This window comes from Balaenoptera borealis, assembly GCF_965194805.1.
Source record: "Balaenoptera borealis genome assembly, chromosome: 5".
NCBI lineage: Eukaryota > Metazoa > Chordata > Mammalia > Artiodactyla > Balaenopteridae > Balaenoptera > Balaenoptera borealis.
Genome location: NC_138862.1, coordinates 68,356,116 through 68,374,905, shown reverse-complemented (window position 1 = coordinate 68,374,905; position 18,790 = coordinate 68,356,116). Strand labels below are relative to the sequence as shown.

Sequence of the window (18,790 nt, the reverse complement as noted above, 5' to 3'; positions counted from 1 at the left end):
GTGAGCGGCAAGTAGGTGAGTTTGACCTGATAGATAGCTTCTGCAGCAAAATGGTGCCAGCCAGGCTAGAAATGTTACGCTGAGCACAGACTACAGAAGGCCTCAAGTGCCAAGCCAACTGGACTTCCCAGCAGCAGTGAAGAGCCATGGGAGCTTTTTCAGCAGGACAGTTAATGTGAGCAGATTAATCAGGCTTGACTAAGACACCAAGAGAAGACGGGAGAGGGAGTGTGACCAAGTGATTGTCAAAGCTGCCCCATGTGGGTCACTGAGGAGTAATGCAGAGCAGGTCTTGGCTTCAGAGGGCACACACCTATGGGAGTGAAAGGCATGGAAGGAATGTCTTACTACTCAGCGTTCAAGGTGAATGAGGATTGGAACTCACTCCAATTACTGACCCTTGGCCAAAAGAGATTTTTGTTTATTTGCTTGTTTTTTTCAATGAGAAACAAAATTATTTTTAATATTTTGAAATAGAGCAATGCACATTCCAACCCTAGCTCTATCATTTGTTAAATGTGGGATTTGGGCAAATTATTTAACCCTTCTAAATCTCATTCCTTCATCTGTGAAATGAGAATAATAATAATCCTGGAATCTGCCTCATGGCACTGAATGAGAAAATGCATGTCAAGCACTTAGTAGAGTGCCTGGCTCAGAGTAAATAGTCAGTGTTAGCTATTATTCTTGTAATTATGATTTAAGCTTACTGTAAGTAGAAATCTAATTTTTTACAATCTCTTTCCATATTTTAAACTAAACGAAAAATATTTTAAAGCAAGTAACAACTTGAACAAAACAGTAGGATGACCCACAGGATGGGAGAAAATATTTGCAAATCATATATCTGTTAAAGGACCTGTATCCAGAATATATAAAGAACTCTTAAAATTCAATAATAAAAAGGTAACTCAATTTAAAAGTGAGCAAAGGATGTGAATAGACTTTTCTCCAAATAAGATATGCAAATGGCCTTCCCTAAGCATCCCTGCCCCAGGACTGCCCACATTCGCCCAGCTCAGGAAGTTAACACCTGGCACAGTAGGGGGCTTCCAGGACTGTTTGGATTAGTTAGAGCCTGTGTTGAAAAGGTTGCTAAGTACATTTTTAAAAAACATGTCACCCCGTGGCAGAGCTATAAGAATTGTCCCCACATAATACCCAGACCTTCCCCAGGTCCCTTTCTACCTTCCTCCCTACATTTTCTTACTGCTGTTGGGAGCTCAGACTCAGAACCCTCTGGTTCAGTTCCGCTGATAAGATTACTGTCTTCCGTCCCCATGTTATGCTCTAATTTTTCTGTATCTGCTATCAGTGAATTTGACAGGAAATTAACCTTAGATTTGCCAAAATATGACAGGTGTAAGAGCACTGAAAAAGTAGAGAGCCTCATAAATGTTAGGTATTATTGTGGATTTTCACATTTACTGGAAACTAGTGATCTGAATATGCTATCAGCTCCCCCAGGTAATTGGCCAATCTCAATCAGTGAATGCCTTGGTGAAGTAGCCCAATTTTCTAAGGAAACCTGTTTCAAGGCAGGGATGGAGGGCATGGGATTCTCCCCTTGATCCTAATCTCCCTTTAGCAACAGGCTAACTGGAGTCCCAGCACACTGGTGGGTGTTCTGAAAATAGGGGCACTCACTGTAGCACTCTGCACATCTCCTTTCACCAACAGGATCCTCAGGCCTTCTGGGGACAACAGACTTGCTCCTTTTCCATGATCTTTTCTCAAGTTGGGCTGGACTGCTGCTGGTAAACTGGGCAGGGAAGCAACATCAGGCAGGGTGTCTTTAAATATAATTTTTGCACTTTCAGCAAAGGCCTCCACAGTCTTCTCAGCTATATCCACAAGGTAGATCTCTTTCAAGCTGCATCCATTCTGTTTACACTGGAACCATTCCTTGATGGCCAAAATAATGGTCTGCACACACTGGGGTAGGGGAAAGAGGAAGGCTCTGGAACTAATAGCAGGGATGGCTATGGATCGGTACTTGTGTTTTACAGCCAAATGGAGACTTTCTTTCACAGCAGTCTTTAAGTGCCACACACATTTCTGGGCCTCATCGCTCCTCCACTGGGGCCCTACTGCGTGGATCACATGGTGGTACGGGAGCTTTCCTGCTTTCGAGATGACGGCACAGGCTGGTAAGATCCTGACCTTTCTTGTCTTCATTATCTGGTCACAGTCTTCTTGGAGCTCAGGGCCAGCTGCTTTTAAAAGAGCAGCAGCTAAGCCCCCCGTGAGCTTGAGTTCCTCATTGGCCGCGTTCACCACCACCTCGACGGGAAACTGTGTCAAGTCTCCTTGCTGCACAATCAGCGAGACTCCAGGGGCTAAATCCGTCCGAAACAAGCACCTCTGCCCACCAGTGCGGCCTCCCTCCTTTTCTTCATCCTTCTGTAGTTCAATAAAACAACCAAATAACCTTCTGACCTCACTTTTATAATACCGTGCTTTATCCTGGAAGAACTGACTGGCTCCTGGCTTATCAATATGGAAGCTTTTAACACAGATCAAATCCCAGGCTTGCGTGACAATGTTCATTCCCTCCAGGACTTTGGTCTTTGGGCCAGTTAGTAAAATGCCTTTTTGCTTGTTCTCAGGATTAAAAATTACCTGAACATTCATCTTCTTTATCTTTTGCCACAATAGCTTTTCTGCCCTTAAGTAATTAATAACTAAGGAAGGCTTTACTTCAATCAGTTTCTCTATTTTTGTGTGTTTTTCCATGAAGTCAAAAAGCAAGTCATAGATTTCATTTACTTCTCTCACACAGCCTGTGATGATGACCTGGGCTGTGGTTTCTGAAGTTACCTCATGGATTATTACAGTCTTTGAGGAGGAATTATGTTTCTTATGCAAACTGCAAATGAGCTCTTTCCATTTCTTACTGTTAAGAACTTGCCTGTCTTCAATGTCAATGCACTTATAATTTAAGGCACTGACCATTTGCTTTTCAGCTTCTAACAGGACTTCAGAAAAAGCACCAGTTAAGAGAACAGTTGTGCCCTCTAGCTCATAAACTGCAAGAATGTTCTGGGCTATAAAGAGAGACTTAGAGAATTCTGCGCAGTCAACCTGTTGCAGAAACTGAAAAACCTCCGGGGGAACCTGAATGTTTCTCTGAGCCATGGTGTATACCTTTTCCTGGATTTCACACTTTACTTTATACACATCTGCAGGGAGTCCTTTGAAGCACATGTGTTGAGAGGCTTCATCATAAAAAATCTCCACCTCTGGGCACTCCATGTGGAGATGCTTCTGTATACCGCTGTGCAACAGAAGTGAATACCTTCCTGGAGAAATGGCCAGTTTTTGCTTCAGACTTTGCTCTTCTCTTCTAATTTCTTGAATGGTGCCTTCTAAGTCCTTGATCTGTGGCTCCATGTTTTGTACATCCTCTGATTTCCCCACTAAGGTTGCAATGCCTGTTAGTGCATCAAACTCAGTCAAAATCCTATCATCTTCTAAATTGTCTTTTATGATGTCCCATACTGTTGAATCCAATTTAAATGAGGTCACTGTATACTTAGACCTGATACCAGAGAATACTGTAGAAGCATCTTTCTGCCAGGTCTTGATTCTTTGTCTTCCTTGACTGACTAAGGTGGCTGCAGGTCTGATGATCACTTCACTGCCGAGTTGGCACAATGTTAGCTCACAGTGACAATGTCTCATTTCATCATTTATCTTGTCAATCAGGTGATTCTTTTTCTGCAAGAACTTCCATAAGGAAAGATCCAGTGATTCCCTGAATGGTGCTGGAAGCTTGATCAGAGGCTTCTCCTGTCCATACAAGGCTGTGCCCAAAGAAGTATAGTACGGGAACACAGAGAGCGGCATATTATTGAGGTCAAGTTTCTTGGTCATGATGGTGTCTAACACTTAAAGGAAAGAAAGAAAGTAATCTCAGTGTAATATGTTTCAGATGAAAAACAAGCAAACAAGCTTTCCTATTCTAAAGAAAAGAAAATCCTAATGTTTGTAGAACTTTGATGTTACAACATGCTATTAAAAAGAAGCACTACTCCCAGAGTGCTCAAATATAAATTGATATGTATTAACACTGCACAGGTATTCCTTATTTCATGTAATAATTACTTTCCAGCCAAGAACACTCTATGTTGAAATTTTGTTAAGTAAATTCTATTTTTCTGTTTTTCTGATAACACTGATATATCACCACCAGGTTAAGAAAGAGAGAAGAGGGACTTCTCTGGTGGCGCAGTGGTTAAGAATCCGCCTGCCAATGCAGGGGACACGGGTTCGAGCCCTGGTCCAGGAAGATCCCGCATGCGGCGGAGCAACTAAGCCCGTGCACCACAACTACTGAGCCTGCGCTCTAGAGCCCGTGAGCCACAACTACTGAGCCCTTGTGCCACAACTGCTGAAGCCCATGCGCCTCGAGCCCATGCTCCGCGACAAGAGAAGCCACCTCAATGAGAAGACCACGCACGGCAACGAAGAGTAGCCCCTGTTTGCCGCAACTAGAGAAAGCCCGCACGCAGCAACAAAGACCCAATGCAGCCAAAAATAAATAAATAAATAAATAAATGTATTTAAACAAAAAAAGAGAGAGAAGAGTTTGGTCACCAGCAAGGGGATAATGTTTGCTCCACTGTGAAGAATATTTTCCCGCTCAAAGCAAAGCTAATCTAAGAATCATGTTATTTATTTCTTCTTGTACGGTCGCACAATTTTAGATTTCACAGATAACTTAGATTCCGTTAATACTTCTAAGAGGAGGAGCATAATAATAATTATAATAGCTTTTACTATGTGTCAGACAATATTCTAAGTGGTTTACATATATTTAATGCTCACAACAAACCTTTGAGGTAGAGACACTATTATTATCATCCCTATTTACAACTGATAAAACTGAAGCTAGGAAATGTTAGGTAACTCAAATAGGGTCACACAGACTGTACAGATTAGAGCTAAGGTTCAAGCCCGTGTCTGTCTAACGCCAAAGCCCGTGCTCTTGCCGCTCTTCCAAGGGTTCCAAACCAAGACGATCCTCACAGTCATCAGAGAGCCCAGCCCCAGAGACTCTGATTCAGTAAGTCCTGCACATCCCTTGTCCCTGCTCTAATCCCCTTCCTGCCACTTTTACTGGGACAGTCCCTGTGTGTATGTGTGTGTGTAGGGGTACTCTTCTCCCCCAAACCCCTCCTCACTTTGTGTTAGTTATTAGACAGGTACAAGGGGTCTAAGCAGGAAGGGAATTAGAATGAACTCCAGGAACAACTTGGATTAAAATAGCATCTTGTGAAAAGATGTTAAAAATAACTTCACCTTGTGCACCATTGGCTCCTAGGCCTGGAGCCAGACCTAATGAAAAAAACGTGGCCTTCAGAGGCCCAGACTCATGGCTTCAACTTCCCACCATGGCCTGGAACAGACTCTGAGTACCAGTGAGTACCACCATGTGCCAAGCACTCTGCAGGTACAATTGAATTTGATCCTCACAACATTCCTCTGAGCTAAGTAGTAATGTGAGCCCTCTATTACAGTTGGAAAACAGAGGCTTTGGTGGGTTAAAGTAACTTCCCCAAGATCACAAAGCTAGTAAGCACCAAAGCCAGGCATTTGAACTCAGGTCTGTCCGACCCAAGAACCATCACAGATATCACCTTAAAGTGGCTTAAGCTCTCCATCCTGTTTTCCTCCGCTGTAAAAAAAAAAAAAACAAAAAACAAAAAACTATATAACTGTGCAGGTTCTTATGAGGATTCAGTGATGAGATACTGTGGCAGAAAACACAGCAAAAGATCTCATGTAGGGACTTCCCTGGTGGCCTAGTGGACAGGACACTGCGCTCCCAATGCTCCCTGGTCAAGGAACTAGATTCCACATGCGTGCCGCAACTAAGAGTTCTCATGCCGCAACTAAAGATCCCGCATGATGCAACTAAGACCCAGCACAGCCAAATAAATAAATAAATAAAATATTTTTTTAAAAAAAGATCTCATGTACAACAAGCATTCAATAAGAGTTCCCTTCCTTAAGATTTTGTGAATTGGATTCTGTGAAGTTGAACAAAATAATTTCAGATTAAAGTGCCTAACTTATTCCTCTCAAATGATCTATATAAAATACAATATTGCTAAATAAATTCTGTTTTTAATTCAGCTTTATCTACAGTTTGCCTCATTATTAACTCATTGTAAGTGGTGAAATATCCTACAAGAAAAATTAATGTCATAGATGTACAGGAGATTGGGGGAAAGTGGAGAAGTTAAGAGCACAGATTATGGGGCCAGACTACCCAGCTTCAAATCCTGGCTCTGTCACTTACTAGCTGTGTAACCTTGGTCAAGTTATTTGACCTTCTTGTGCCTCAGTTTCTTCATTTGTAAAATAGGGATTACAATAATAGCAACGCCCATAAAGCAGTGTCTGTGAATGCACTTGGTAGCACCCTGCAGAGCTGTGCAAATGTAAGTCGTATTCAGAAGAAGACACAGCCAGAGAGAGAAAGGGAAAATCAGTGTATCTCAGACACAGAGAACAGGGAATGAGTGAGTTTTGAGGAGAAGGTGTGGTCAACATAGTCAGATGGTGCAAAGAGGTCAGGGCAAAGAGCAACTTTTGAGAGTGCCCTACAAGTGTGGCTCTAGCATAAAATAAACCTGAATAAAATAGTTCCTATTATTATTCATACACATGTAACATAGACATTCTGAGGACACACCCAACTGCCCCATGCCCTCAAGATGTTCGAAAGCCCCATAGTTGTCAACTCCTACCATAAGCTGAGAGGTTAACTTCTAGAGTAACAGCTCTATGTAGCTCTCTCCCTGGGCCCAAGGCCAGGCTGAGAGAGATTTAAAGAACATGCAACAGAAGCTCATCTTTCATCCCTTTGCCCAAGGAACACTAGGTCTTTCATTCCATTTTAATCCAAACCATACCTTCACCACAATTTCCCCAACTCATAACAGCTGAAAGGAGGTTCCTCCAAGTACCCCCATGAAACAGTTTACTTTAAGTGAGTGGCATTCCACATGATCCTGTCTCATTCTCCCTCAGTTGATCCCAAGCACAACGTTCCTTCTTTCCCTAAGAAGTCTGGCTCCCTAATTCCTACTCCTCAGCCTTGACCTCTGAACATCAGTGGAATCTCCAAGCTGACCTTGCACATGCCTCAGAGAACGGGCAATCTATGTCTACGAATCCCTCAGAAACGTTTTCCTAAGGTTCAGCTGGACAAGGTTTTCACAGGGTCACTGCAAAGAACAATCCAGCAGGCATCCACTGATCATGTGAAACCATCCCTATTAATTTCTGAATGATGACACTGACAAGTGAAGTGGGAAGTTAAGATACTTCATAGGAACTGTGTGTTTCTGAGTATTTCTTTACCTAATCTTGTTGAAGTTAACTTTAGAATTTCTACCAAATATATAGCTAAAACACAGATCACCTCTTTAAATACGGTATCTCAAAGACTCTAAGAATTATATATTTTTCAGTCTGTCATAAGTAGAGACCCATGAGAGAATCTCCTCATATCTTTCAAAAACTTGACATTGCTTCTCTAAAGTTTGAATCACTGGATTCACTTAACATGATATACCAGATGTACAGGATTGCTACTTGGATTTCCAAAAATATATATGGAGGGACTTCCCTGGTGGTCCAGTGGTTAAGAATCTGCCTTCCAGTGCAGGGGACACGGGTTCGATCCCTGGTCGGGGAACTAAGATCCCACAAGCCACAGGGTAACTAAGCCCATGCGCTGCAACTACTGAGCACACGAGCCACAACTAGAGAGCCTGTGTGCCGCAACTACAGAGCCCACACACTCTGGAGCCCACTCGCCACAACTAGAGAGAAGCCCACATGCCTCAACTACGGAGCCAGCGCACCGTAACAAAGGTCCCGCGTGCTGCAACTAAGACCCGACGCAGCCAAAAATAAAATAAACAAATGAATAAATAAATTTTAAAAACCAAAAAAACAAAAATATATACAGATAAAAATAAAATACATCAGAATTCAACTGTTAACTGTTAAGATCTATTAAAATGGTTTTAACTATGCCAGGTAAAGTTTACAAAATTAGGCTAATAGGTATTACCTTTGCTGTCAAAAAATTCAATCAGTGCTGAACTCTCGTCAGGAAAACATTCAATGCTGGCAACTCTTCCCCCTCCGTTACGAGGATTTTCAAATAAACATTTCAAATCATGGTCATCAACACCAGGTGGCAGGTTTTCAACTCGGACCGTTTTTGTCACTTCCAGAAGTCTTGCAGAAAGCTGAAGTTCTTTCACTGAATGGTGCTTGACACATTTATCAACAAATTTCAGCGCATCTACAAACCATAATCAATTAATCAATCAATCAAAAATTATGATTATATCTTTATATTATATAGAAGAAACTGAATATTAATTGAGATAAAGGAGGGAGGTTAAGCACTCAATTTTTAAATGCAAGATTTTAATTCCCACATGAGAATCTACATGCCTAAAGCTTCCAGCCTCTGAACAGCAATGCACATAGGAATGTCTTACCTGGATTGCTGACACTGAGTCGTGTGCCTGCCTCTAGCCACAGCCCCTTCCACCCTTCCTTGACATCACCACCTGAATGCACTCTCTACAATACAAGTCTCCTCATTTCACTCCTTCCTCGAATTCTGCAACGGCTCCCCATTACCTGCAGGCATGAGTTCAAGCTCCTTGGCTAGGCTTACAATGCCCTTGGCTATCTGACTTCAAACTAATTTCTAAATATCACCTCTTGTTATTACCGACCATTCATTTTATTTTCCACACTGCCACAAAACCCAATGATTATTTTGAAAACTACATTCTCTTTTGCCTTCGTATATACAATTTCCTCTGTCTAAAGTGCCCTTCTCCAATTTTTTTACCCTGGTCCTGTTCCTCCTTCCAGACTCAGCCCCATTATCTCTTTCAAATTAATAAATATTGACGGTGAGCCCATGATGTAACAGGCTCCGGGCTAGGATCCGGGGATAGAGGGGATGACTATAACAGCTCCTTGAAAGTTCACCATCCAGGAGGGAGGAAGTCTTGAAAGCAAACAAATGGCCTATTTGGGGATCAAATGAGGTGGGAAGATTAATACTGGGAATCAGACAAGGATTCCCAGAGTAAGTAGTCACTGATCCGAGTTTTGAAGGATGAAGAAGAGTTTACCGGGTATGTAAGGGGAGGAAACATTTCAGGCAGAGGGACCAGCAGGGGCATGTAGCAACATAGCATATCTGAGACCTGATAGCCTGGTACTGCTGGAGTATAAACTTCAAAGATGACACAAGCATGGTGTCCTCTTTCCTCCCATTCCCCACAGCCTGCTGTTCACAGCTGAGGGAAGCAGCTTCTCCTCTTGAATCTTCATTGTTCACTTATGAATGGATTTCCTCCCTGCTCCACATGAGTTCCTCAAGAGCAGGAACCAAGAATTATTCACCTGTGTACCTACAGTGAGACAAGTACCTGGCACATAGTAGGTATCAAGATTTTTGATCAATGAACAAAAGCAAGTCAACTTAGTTTTACCTTTATAAGAAATAATCAAAAATTTGAAGTAAGAATAGCTCCCTTTATTGAGTCCTTATCATGTCTCAGGTACTATGTTAAGAGCAAACACCATCTCATTTGATCCTCACAGAAACTGTATTAGGTATTATTGTCCCCATTTTATAGATGAGGAAAGTAAAGCACACAGAGGGTAGTAACGTGGTCAACCTCAGATAATTAGTTAAATGGTGGAACTAGAATTTTGACTTCATGACCTGTGCTGGTTGATTAAGATCAACCATTCCACTGCCATGGCCATGGAATAGCGAGGGCTTGGAATTGGAAAATTTCCTTGACTTCCAGAGATGGCTCTTCCAGTCTCAGAAACTGTCCACAGACTCCTCACACAGACCTTAAAGAGCACTCATATTCCGCGTTACATGCACTTACTCATCCCTGCATATGTGACAACCATGAAAGTATTTCCATAAAATGTTACAAAAAACCCAAACGAACTTTTTGGCCAACCCCACTAAGGAAATATATGGTAAAGGGGTAAGAGAACAGGCTCTACAGAGGTGGGCTGCTTCAGTTCAAATCTAGTTCTTCCAGGTATTAGCATCTCTGTTTCTCTGATTAGCATCTCTGTGTCTCTGTCTCCTCAACTGTAAGATGAGGAATAATAATAATCTCAAAAGGTTGTTGGAAGGAACAAATAAATTAATACGTGGAACAAACTTAGCATAGTACCTGACTTATAGTAACACTATATGAGTATTTGCTGTTATTATTACTGCCCAACAAGTCCAGTTTAGTAACACAGATCAATATTTACTCCTCCCAATGAGATAACACATGGGAAAACATTGAGTCCTTTGCTTGGAATCTCTTTAATAACCTGACTTTAGATTTCTGTTTCGGTGTGTTATTTCTGTCTCTCTGTCTGTCTGTCTCTCTCTCTCACACACACATAAACTCATACAATAAAGTTTGATTTATTAAACATATCAGAGGGACTTCTCTGGTGGTGCAGTGGTTAAGAGTCTGCCTGCCAATGCACGGGACATGGGTTCGAGCCCTGGTCTGGGAAGATCCCACATGCCACGGAGCAACTAAGCCCGTGCGCCACAACTACTGAGCCTGCACTCTAGAGCCTGCGAGCCACAACTGCCGAGCCCTTGTGCCACAACTACTGAAGCCTGCGCGCCTAGAGCCCGTGCTCTGCAACAAGAGAAGCCACCACAATGAGAAGACCACGCACGGCAACAGAGTAGCCCCCGCTCGCTGCAACTAGAGAAAGTCTGCGCACAGCAACGAAGACCCAGCGTAGCCAAAAATAAATAAATAAAATAAATAAACTTATTAAAAAAAAATCAGAATTTGATTTCAGAACGAATTTGCTTCTCTTTCAAAATAAGAAAGCATCTGTATTAACTTGGAGTCCTCTCTTACTAGCTATTAGAAAGAGTGAAGCTTTCAGAAACGTTCCGTAATCTAGGTGTCCCAAATCCCAAAGTGTAGTGCAAAGTAGGCTGACAAATGGAGCATCCTTTGATCTTACCGGTATATTTTTGAAAGGTAATTACAGCAACATTAAAATCTTGTATTAATTCCACTTTAAAGTCATCATTGGTCAGGCCACTTATGTTCTCCACTAACAAGATTAGCATCTTATCAGTCACATTTGCCTTAAGATTTTCAAATGCAACCAAAGAGGAAATATTTTCACAATCTTTTGGGGTGTCTTCTTTTTTTTCTGATCTTCTATTGAGAGAGATATTTGCATCTAGTTCTTCTGATGCATCTGATTTTAGGGAGACAAAAAGGGTACAAGATGTTATATTTATCTACCATGTTCTTAGCAAGTAAATTATCATAAGCTAATTACACTGTCCTCTTTCCTTCCTGATCTCTTGGCTAACTCAAATAAAACAGATCTTAGGGGACTTTCCTGGTGGTCCAGTGGTTAAGAATCCCCCTTCCAATGCAGGGGACATGGGTTCGATCCCTGGGCAGGTAAATAAGATCCCACATGCCGCAGGGGCCGCAACTAGAGTGAAGACCCAACGCAGCCAAATAAATAAATATTTTTTTTAAAAAAACAGATCGTAGACGACTTCTGGCTTAATTTAATTAAAATAAAAAATAGTATTTAATTGTCTATTCATATGATGTTGATGATGATTATGTTCAATTTTATTACACTCTTTTCTGCCTTGTTTCTCTAAGGAACCTGACTTGTTTTTCATAGCACTTGACATATATTTCTATCACTGCACCAAATTACAGTTATTGAACCAAGCTACTCCAAAGCAAGGGACATATTTATTCATCTTTGTATTGATGGCATATGGTATATAGTTGAGGCTCAATAAATGTTTGCTGAATTGGAGAATTACTGCTTAGGTCACTGGAGAAAAGCAAGACTATCCCATGCCCATATTTGGGCATCACCTAACACATTATGCTCTGAAAAGCAATAATTTCCTATCACTGGAGAGAAAAAGGATACTTACAGTGAATGACTAAGGAATGCACATGGAAGATAAAATGGCCCAGAGAATTATGTGTATACCTCAAACTTACAGAATAGCAACCACCCAGCCAGCTTGTTCCACTCCATCGTTGGCCATAAGTGAGTTACATATACAGTTGACCCTTGAACAACACGGGGAATAGGAGCATCAACCCCCTGCACAGCCAAGTAACTGCGTATAACTTTGACTTCTCAAAATCTTAACTACTAATAACCCACTGTTGACCGGAAGCCTTACTGATAACATGAACAGTCGATTAACACATATTTTGTATGTTATATGTACATCTACATATATTTTATGCATTCATGACATAGCTAATTTTTTCTTAATTTGTTCAATGTTTCTAAGCTATGCAGTTCATCTGTGAGTTTTTTCAAATTGTCACAAATTTCCAGAAATTTTTCAAATATATTTATTGAAAAAAATCCACGTATAAGTGGAGCCACGCAGTTCAAACCTGTGTTGTTCAAGGGTTAACTGTATACAGAAGGTCCGTCTCACTCTATGATTGTGCAATGAAGCACAATGAGTATGTTATGATCTTTAGACATTCTGTGAGCAACTATTCAATTAGCACCCTTATGTTCAAGGCACTGGTTGTGTGGAGATGGGTGCGTACAAAAAACGCTAGAAAAGGAAATTACCAGTTTTCTAATGGATGTATACAAAAATAAATAAATAAATAAATAAGAAATGGAACTGACATTTGTAAATGTTTATCATGGCAGAGTAAAATGCTATGTGCTCAACAAATCCGTTTTGTTTTCTTCCTAGGCAACATTTCCCAGACTTCCTACAGTTGAGTTCCTACAGTAGAGTTCATGTGGCTAATGGAATATGGGTGGAACTGGTGAATTCCATTTCCAGACCTGGCCAATCAAATCTCCTTTATGTGAATCTCCTTCTCCCTTGCAGTGACCTTGGAGCCACATATCACAGATAACGGTGTCAAAAAGATGGAAGGAGCCTGGATTCCTGAATAATTGTGTGAAGCAGTCTAGACTCCCCCCACCACTCTAGCTGCCGACTACACTGAACTGTGATTTGGGGGGTTGTTTGTTACAGCAGTTAGATGACCCTGACAAACACTCCTGTTATGGGCTGGATGTGACACCACACAAACACACACTCATGCCAAATAAAAAATAGCTTAAGGATTCAATAACAACATAAATTAGCATTCAGTGAGACAGGCATGACAAACCAGAACGACTAATGGAGTCGGGGTGAGCTATATGAGTTCGACCTTTGACTCGGCCACTCCTTAGCCATGTGACCTTGGGCACATCTCTTAACTATAAAATGAGATTATTGGACTTAAGTGAATGGAAAGAGCCTTTCCAGCAATATAGTTTATAACCCCATGACTATTAGAAGCTTCATCACAAGAGTGGCTTGGTTGACTGCCAAATAAAGAGTGTCAACAATCAAGCCAGGAATCCAAACAAGAGAGATGAAGGAATTGGGCTGGCTTGGAATGGCTTCAGAGAAGAGGAAGGACCTGAGTAGATCTTGAAGGCTATCCTAGAATTTAGGTAGAGAAAAGTGGAGTAGAATGTATTGTGAGCAACAGAAGTATAGACAGAGTGCCGAGATTGCACCAAAACCATTTAGGAAATGGCAATTTGACAAATGAAGCTTAAGGAGCACTTGTGCAGACGTGTAAGAAATGAGGCCACATATAAATGATATCATATGGTATTTGTCTTTCTATGTGGAATCTAAAATACCACACAAATGAACATATCTACAAAACAGAAACAGACTCACAGACATAGAGAACAGATTGGTGGTTAGCAAGGGGGAGGAGGGGCAAGGGAAGGAAGGATTGGGAGTTTGGGATTAGCAGATGCAAACTATTATATATAGGATGGATAAACAACAAGGTCCTACTGTATAGCTACTAGGTTGCTAGCTGTTTCCTACAGCAGATGGGACGAGAAGAGCTGCCGCTGGTCTGGAGGGCTACACCCACATCCGGCACCCAGAGCTCAGAAAGCAGCACTAACTGACTTAGCCACACAGAGCACCCACTGTCACATCATGTCCTTGCTTCACAATGGCCAGTTGGGCACAGGTAGACTCTAAAAGTCAGTTCATCCACCTCTCGGGTATCTCTTTATCCTCCCATCAATTGCAAGGTGTCTCCCAGCCCCCACAGAGAGAGCTGTTCCCATCCTTCTGACCTGAACCCTTAGAGCTCAAGAGGCAACCCTTGCACAGCTGGCTGAGAGGATGGAGATGATGCAGCCCAAAGCATCTCTCAGCTAACAAACCCTGACTTGTGAAGTTAAGAAGAGAAGGATGACCTCTGCAACACAGTGTTTAATATTGAAAGCAAAACTGCCTGGTGAATGAGAAGTTACCTGATTCTTTCACACGTTCTTTGGTCTTGGATTCCTAAAACCCAAACAATAAAGTAGCATTAATAAATTACTAATAATCTCTTTACATTAAGAAAATGTCCCTAGGACCAGCCTGGAGATGTAGGGTCTACAGAAATTATAACTAAAAGCTCAGGCAATGATGCTGTTGAATATACAGCACACAAATCACTGGTAAAAACGAGTCACAAATAAAAGAAACCCCAAAGGAGCACCAAGTGTTTGAGGTAAGACCTAAATCAGAGCAATAATTTAGCTCATGTTCTTTTTCCCATTTAACATTTATTGAGTGCGTACTATTAACAAGCACTAGGCCATGTGCTTTACTAAGGCTGTCTCATTTAATCCTCACAACAATCCAATAATCCAAAGAGGTCAATACTATTACTATCCCATTTTACAATTGAGGAAATACTTAGAACCTGCAGTATAGATCGCTGGCCCCTCTAAACCATGTGAAAATGAAACAAATATAGCAAGTTCCAGGTTATTAAGTACCTGGGACAAACAGACCCAAGATTTTACATCTCAAACCACCATTATGGTAACCCCCCAATCTTGAATTTTCAAAAGTGTCAAAAATCAAACAAAAAGTGCTTCTTCTTCCATTATTTCATACCTACCCTATCACCACTCTCACTCCCTCCACATCTGTAAGTTGCTTTCCTCACCCCAGTTTGAGTTGTACTTCTCATTCCACTATATTTCCTCATCGTGGTTCCCATCCCACACACCTTGGGAGAACACCCTACTTCCCTTGTAAGCACCCCTTTACTTACCATTGTTGGCATTTTCCCCTCCTGGACTTCATCCGTGGCTCTGGGCAACAGGACAGTTAACTTGAACGTTCCTTTTCCTGGCCATACTAACTCGTGGTTCTCTCTCGCCAGAACTTGCTGCCGAACTGAAATTTTTTTAAAAAGCCAACTGTTAAGCAATCTTTATTCACAAAATTATTCTATGATTTCCATAGGCTTCATCATCATCAATCAACGGCTTGGTCAGCTTCTCAAGAGAGGCTGTGTGTGGTGAAAAGGGGGAAAGTTTAGCAAGCAGACACAGATTTGAATTCTATCTTTAAACTTACTTTTTTAACCCTGAGCATGTTCCTTAATAAGCCTTATTTACAAAATCTGTCTTCTTGTCTATTAATTAATGAAGACTGTCTTGTGTGGGTGTTACATGGATTAGATTCAAGAAACATTATAAAGAACTTAGTACAGTACGTGATGCCCAGTAGGCACTCAGAAAGGTAGCAATATTTATTCTACTGTGAAGGGAAATAATTAAATCATCCCTCACTGTGAGCCAGGGATGCTAGGACATGACATTATGAAAGCCATGTTTTAGGAAAGTGACTCAGGTTAACATGAGCAGAATGGCGAGGAGCCTCATTAAAAAGGTATTTCAGGGCTTCCCTGGTGGCGCAGTGGTTGAGGGTCTGCCTGCTAATGCAGGGGACACGGGTTCGAGCCCTGGTCCGGGAAGATCCCACATGCCACGGAGCGGCTAGGCCCGTGAGCCACAACTGCTGAGCCTGCGCGTCTAGAGCCTGTGCTTCGCGGCAGGAGAGGCCGCGATAGTGAGAGGCCCGCGCACCGCGATGAAGAGTGGCCCCCGCTTGCCGCAACTAGAGAAAGCCCTAGCACAGAAACGAAGACCCAACATAGCGACCAATCAATCAATCAATAAAAAAAATAAATAAATAAATAAATAAATCTTAAAAAAAAAAAAAAAGGTATTTCAATCAATTCTTTAACCTGTGATGATAAGATGGGAGAGATTCTTACCAAAAAAAAAAAAAAAAAAATTAACACATTTGGCAGCTGGGCTGCAGTGGAAGAAAAAAATGAACAGTGGACATGAGTCCAAAGACCTGGATTCAAATTCCAACTCTGCCACCAACTAGCTGTGTCACTGAGAAAATATCTTAACTTCTTGCGTCTCAGTTTCCATACTTGAAGCAGCGTCTGTGAGTGAATTTTGTGACACCCATAAGAGTTGTGTAACTGTAAGTTATTGTACAATTATAAGAAGGAGCAGTCAGAGAGAGAAAAGGAAAATCGGTGTATCTGAGACAGTGGAGAACAGGGAATGAGTGAGTTTAGAGGAGGAGGCCTGGCCAACGTAGTCAGGGGGTACAAAGAGGTCAGGGCGAAGGAGAACCTTGGCGAGTGGCCTGCATTCACAGATGTGGCTCTGCTATGGATGTTGGGCTACCACGTTGTATTCTGATATGGTTGCCTGCTGAGGCTGAAGATACGGGTAGAATCTTTCATCAAGAGGGACTTGGGCTTCCCTGGTGGCGCAGTGGTTGAGAGTCTGCCTGCCAATGCAAGGGACACAGGTTCGAGCGCTGGTCTGGGAAGATCCCACATGCCGTGGAGCAACTGGGCCCGTGAGCCACAATTACTGAGCCTGCGCATCTGGAGCCTGTGCTCCGCAACAAGAGAGGCCGCGATAGTGAGAGGCCCGCGCACCGTGATGAAGAGTGGCCCCCGCTTGCCACAACTAGAGAAAGCCCTCGCACAGAAACGAAGACCCAACACAGCTATAAAAAATAAAAAATAAATTAATTAATTAATTAAAAAAAAAAAAAGAGGGACTTGAATAGCTTTCCCACCTCAACCATCCATGAAGAGGATGAGGGAGGTGATGACTTAATTGGATGTCATCTCAAAAACAGGCCTCAAAAACAATATGAGAAGGAATGCCAGACTCTAATTTCATTCTTTGTGAGCAGGGTGGGTGTTTTTGCATGGACTCTGATAGGCTGACCTAAGCTGGAGTGAGAACTAAGGACTGGATAGGACTCCTGAGCCCAGAGAGCAGGCTAAGTTTTATAAGCAAAGCTATCTAGAGTCATGGACCTCTGTGTTACATTCCTTTTATTATTCCCTATATTTTGGTAGAGTCCTGTCCAGGTATCTAAATGTGCCAGCTTGTTCTGAGATTGTGTGTAATATGTATGGGCACAACTATTTTAAGAGAGTAAGTGGTAGCAGTAACAGTAAGTGATCCGCAACAAGGAGAAAGTGAATCTGGGAGGAAGAAGAGCTGAAATGCTGCCCTCTAAACACCCTTACCCATGTGGGCAGGCTCTCTCCTGCACCAATCTCAGACCATCCATATTTAATTTTATTTAAGGAGAAGCTGACAATAATCAGGAGCAAAATTATGACCAGAAAAGATGATAAATGTACACATCTGAAACAGGATTTAAAATCTTTTTTTTTAATAAATTTTGTTTGTTTGTTTGTTTTTGTTTTTTGGCTGAGTTGGGTCTTCGTTGCTGCACGAGGGCTTTCTCTAGTTGCAGCGAGCGGGGGCTACTCTTCGTTGCAGTGAGTGGGGTCTACTCTTCATTGCAGTGTGCGGGTTTCTCATTGCGGTAGCTTCTCTTGTTGCAGAGCATGGGCTCTAGGTGCGCAGGCTTCAGTAGTTGTGGCATGCGGGCTTCAGTAGTTGTGGATCACAGGCTCCAGAGCTCAGGCTCCGTAGTTGTGGCGCACGGGCTTAGTTGCTCCGCAGCATGTGGGATCTTCCCAGACCAGGGCTTGAACCCATGTCCCCTGCATTGGCAGGCGGATTCTTAACCACTGTGCCACCAGGGAAGCCCAGGATTTAAAATCTTACAAGGCAATTTACACTCGACTTTTCGGAAATTCAGCCAATTATATAGAAGTATACAGCTTCCAAATAGTTTCTGTTTGCTATCCACTCATTTCTACACAGGAGTGCTTTTGGGCTCATTCTTATTATGTGAATCATAAGAGTCAAGTTGTGTTACACTATGGGCCTGCACCTGTTGGGGCCACTTCCTTCCCTGGAGGGCAGAGGGTGTTCCTGTGGGAGAAGAGCTTTGCCCGAGGGACAGTGCTGGGGTAGGTAATTTGATGTTAGCAAACTCCTGACCACTTGCTTCTGAGAAAGCCATTCCTCTGCGAGGAAACCAAAACTGAACAGGGACTTTCCACCCCTAAGAACTTTGACCATACAAAGAGCTGAACTAAGCTTTGAGTGTGTATGCTGGGCGGGTACTACTGCAGGAAGGACATTAGAGCAGTCTAGATGTGGGTGAAGGGAGGAAGTGGGCTGGGAGATGGGAAGGAAGAAACCTGGCAGGGAGACTGAAATCACTTCTGCTTTGAGGACTAGAACAGAATGATGTTATCATCACACAATTATATTTTTGCTGTTTGTATTTTTACGAGGTTTGTATTTTCTACAATTATTTCCCTTTTTGTTCATTCAGGGTCATCAACAAACAACAGGGATTCTCAGACTTTAGCAAATCAGCATCACCTGGGGTGTGGTTAAACATGCAGATTCCCACCCACCCCACACTCAGGGTACCTGA

General features: G+C 42.2%; 1 protein-coding gene across 2 annotated transcripts in view; it reads right to left on the bottom strand.

Moving 5' to 3' along the window:
• Positions 1–18,790, bottom strand: part of PARP14 (poly(ADP-ribose) polymerase family member 14) — a 48,124-nt gene that overhangs the window by 26,955 nt on the left and 2,379 nt on the right. For both annotated transcript variants that reach the window (XM_082394852.1, XM_082394851.1), the window contains exons 2-6: positions 15,210–15,334; positions 14,413–14,446; positions 11,068–11,310; positions 8,093–8,329; positions 1,648–3,890 (exon numbers count right to left, since the gene is read on the bottom strand). In XM_082394852.1, coding sequence (XP_082250978.1) covers positions 1,648–3,890; positions 8,093–8,329; positions 11,068–11,310; positions 14,413–14,446; positions 15,210–15,334 — 2,882 coding nt within the window. The remainder of the gene's footprint in view (positions 1–1,647; positions 3,891–8,092; positions 8,330–11,067; positions 11,311–14,412; positions 14,447–15,209; positions 15,335–18,790) is intronic.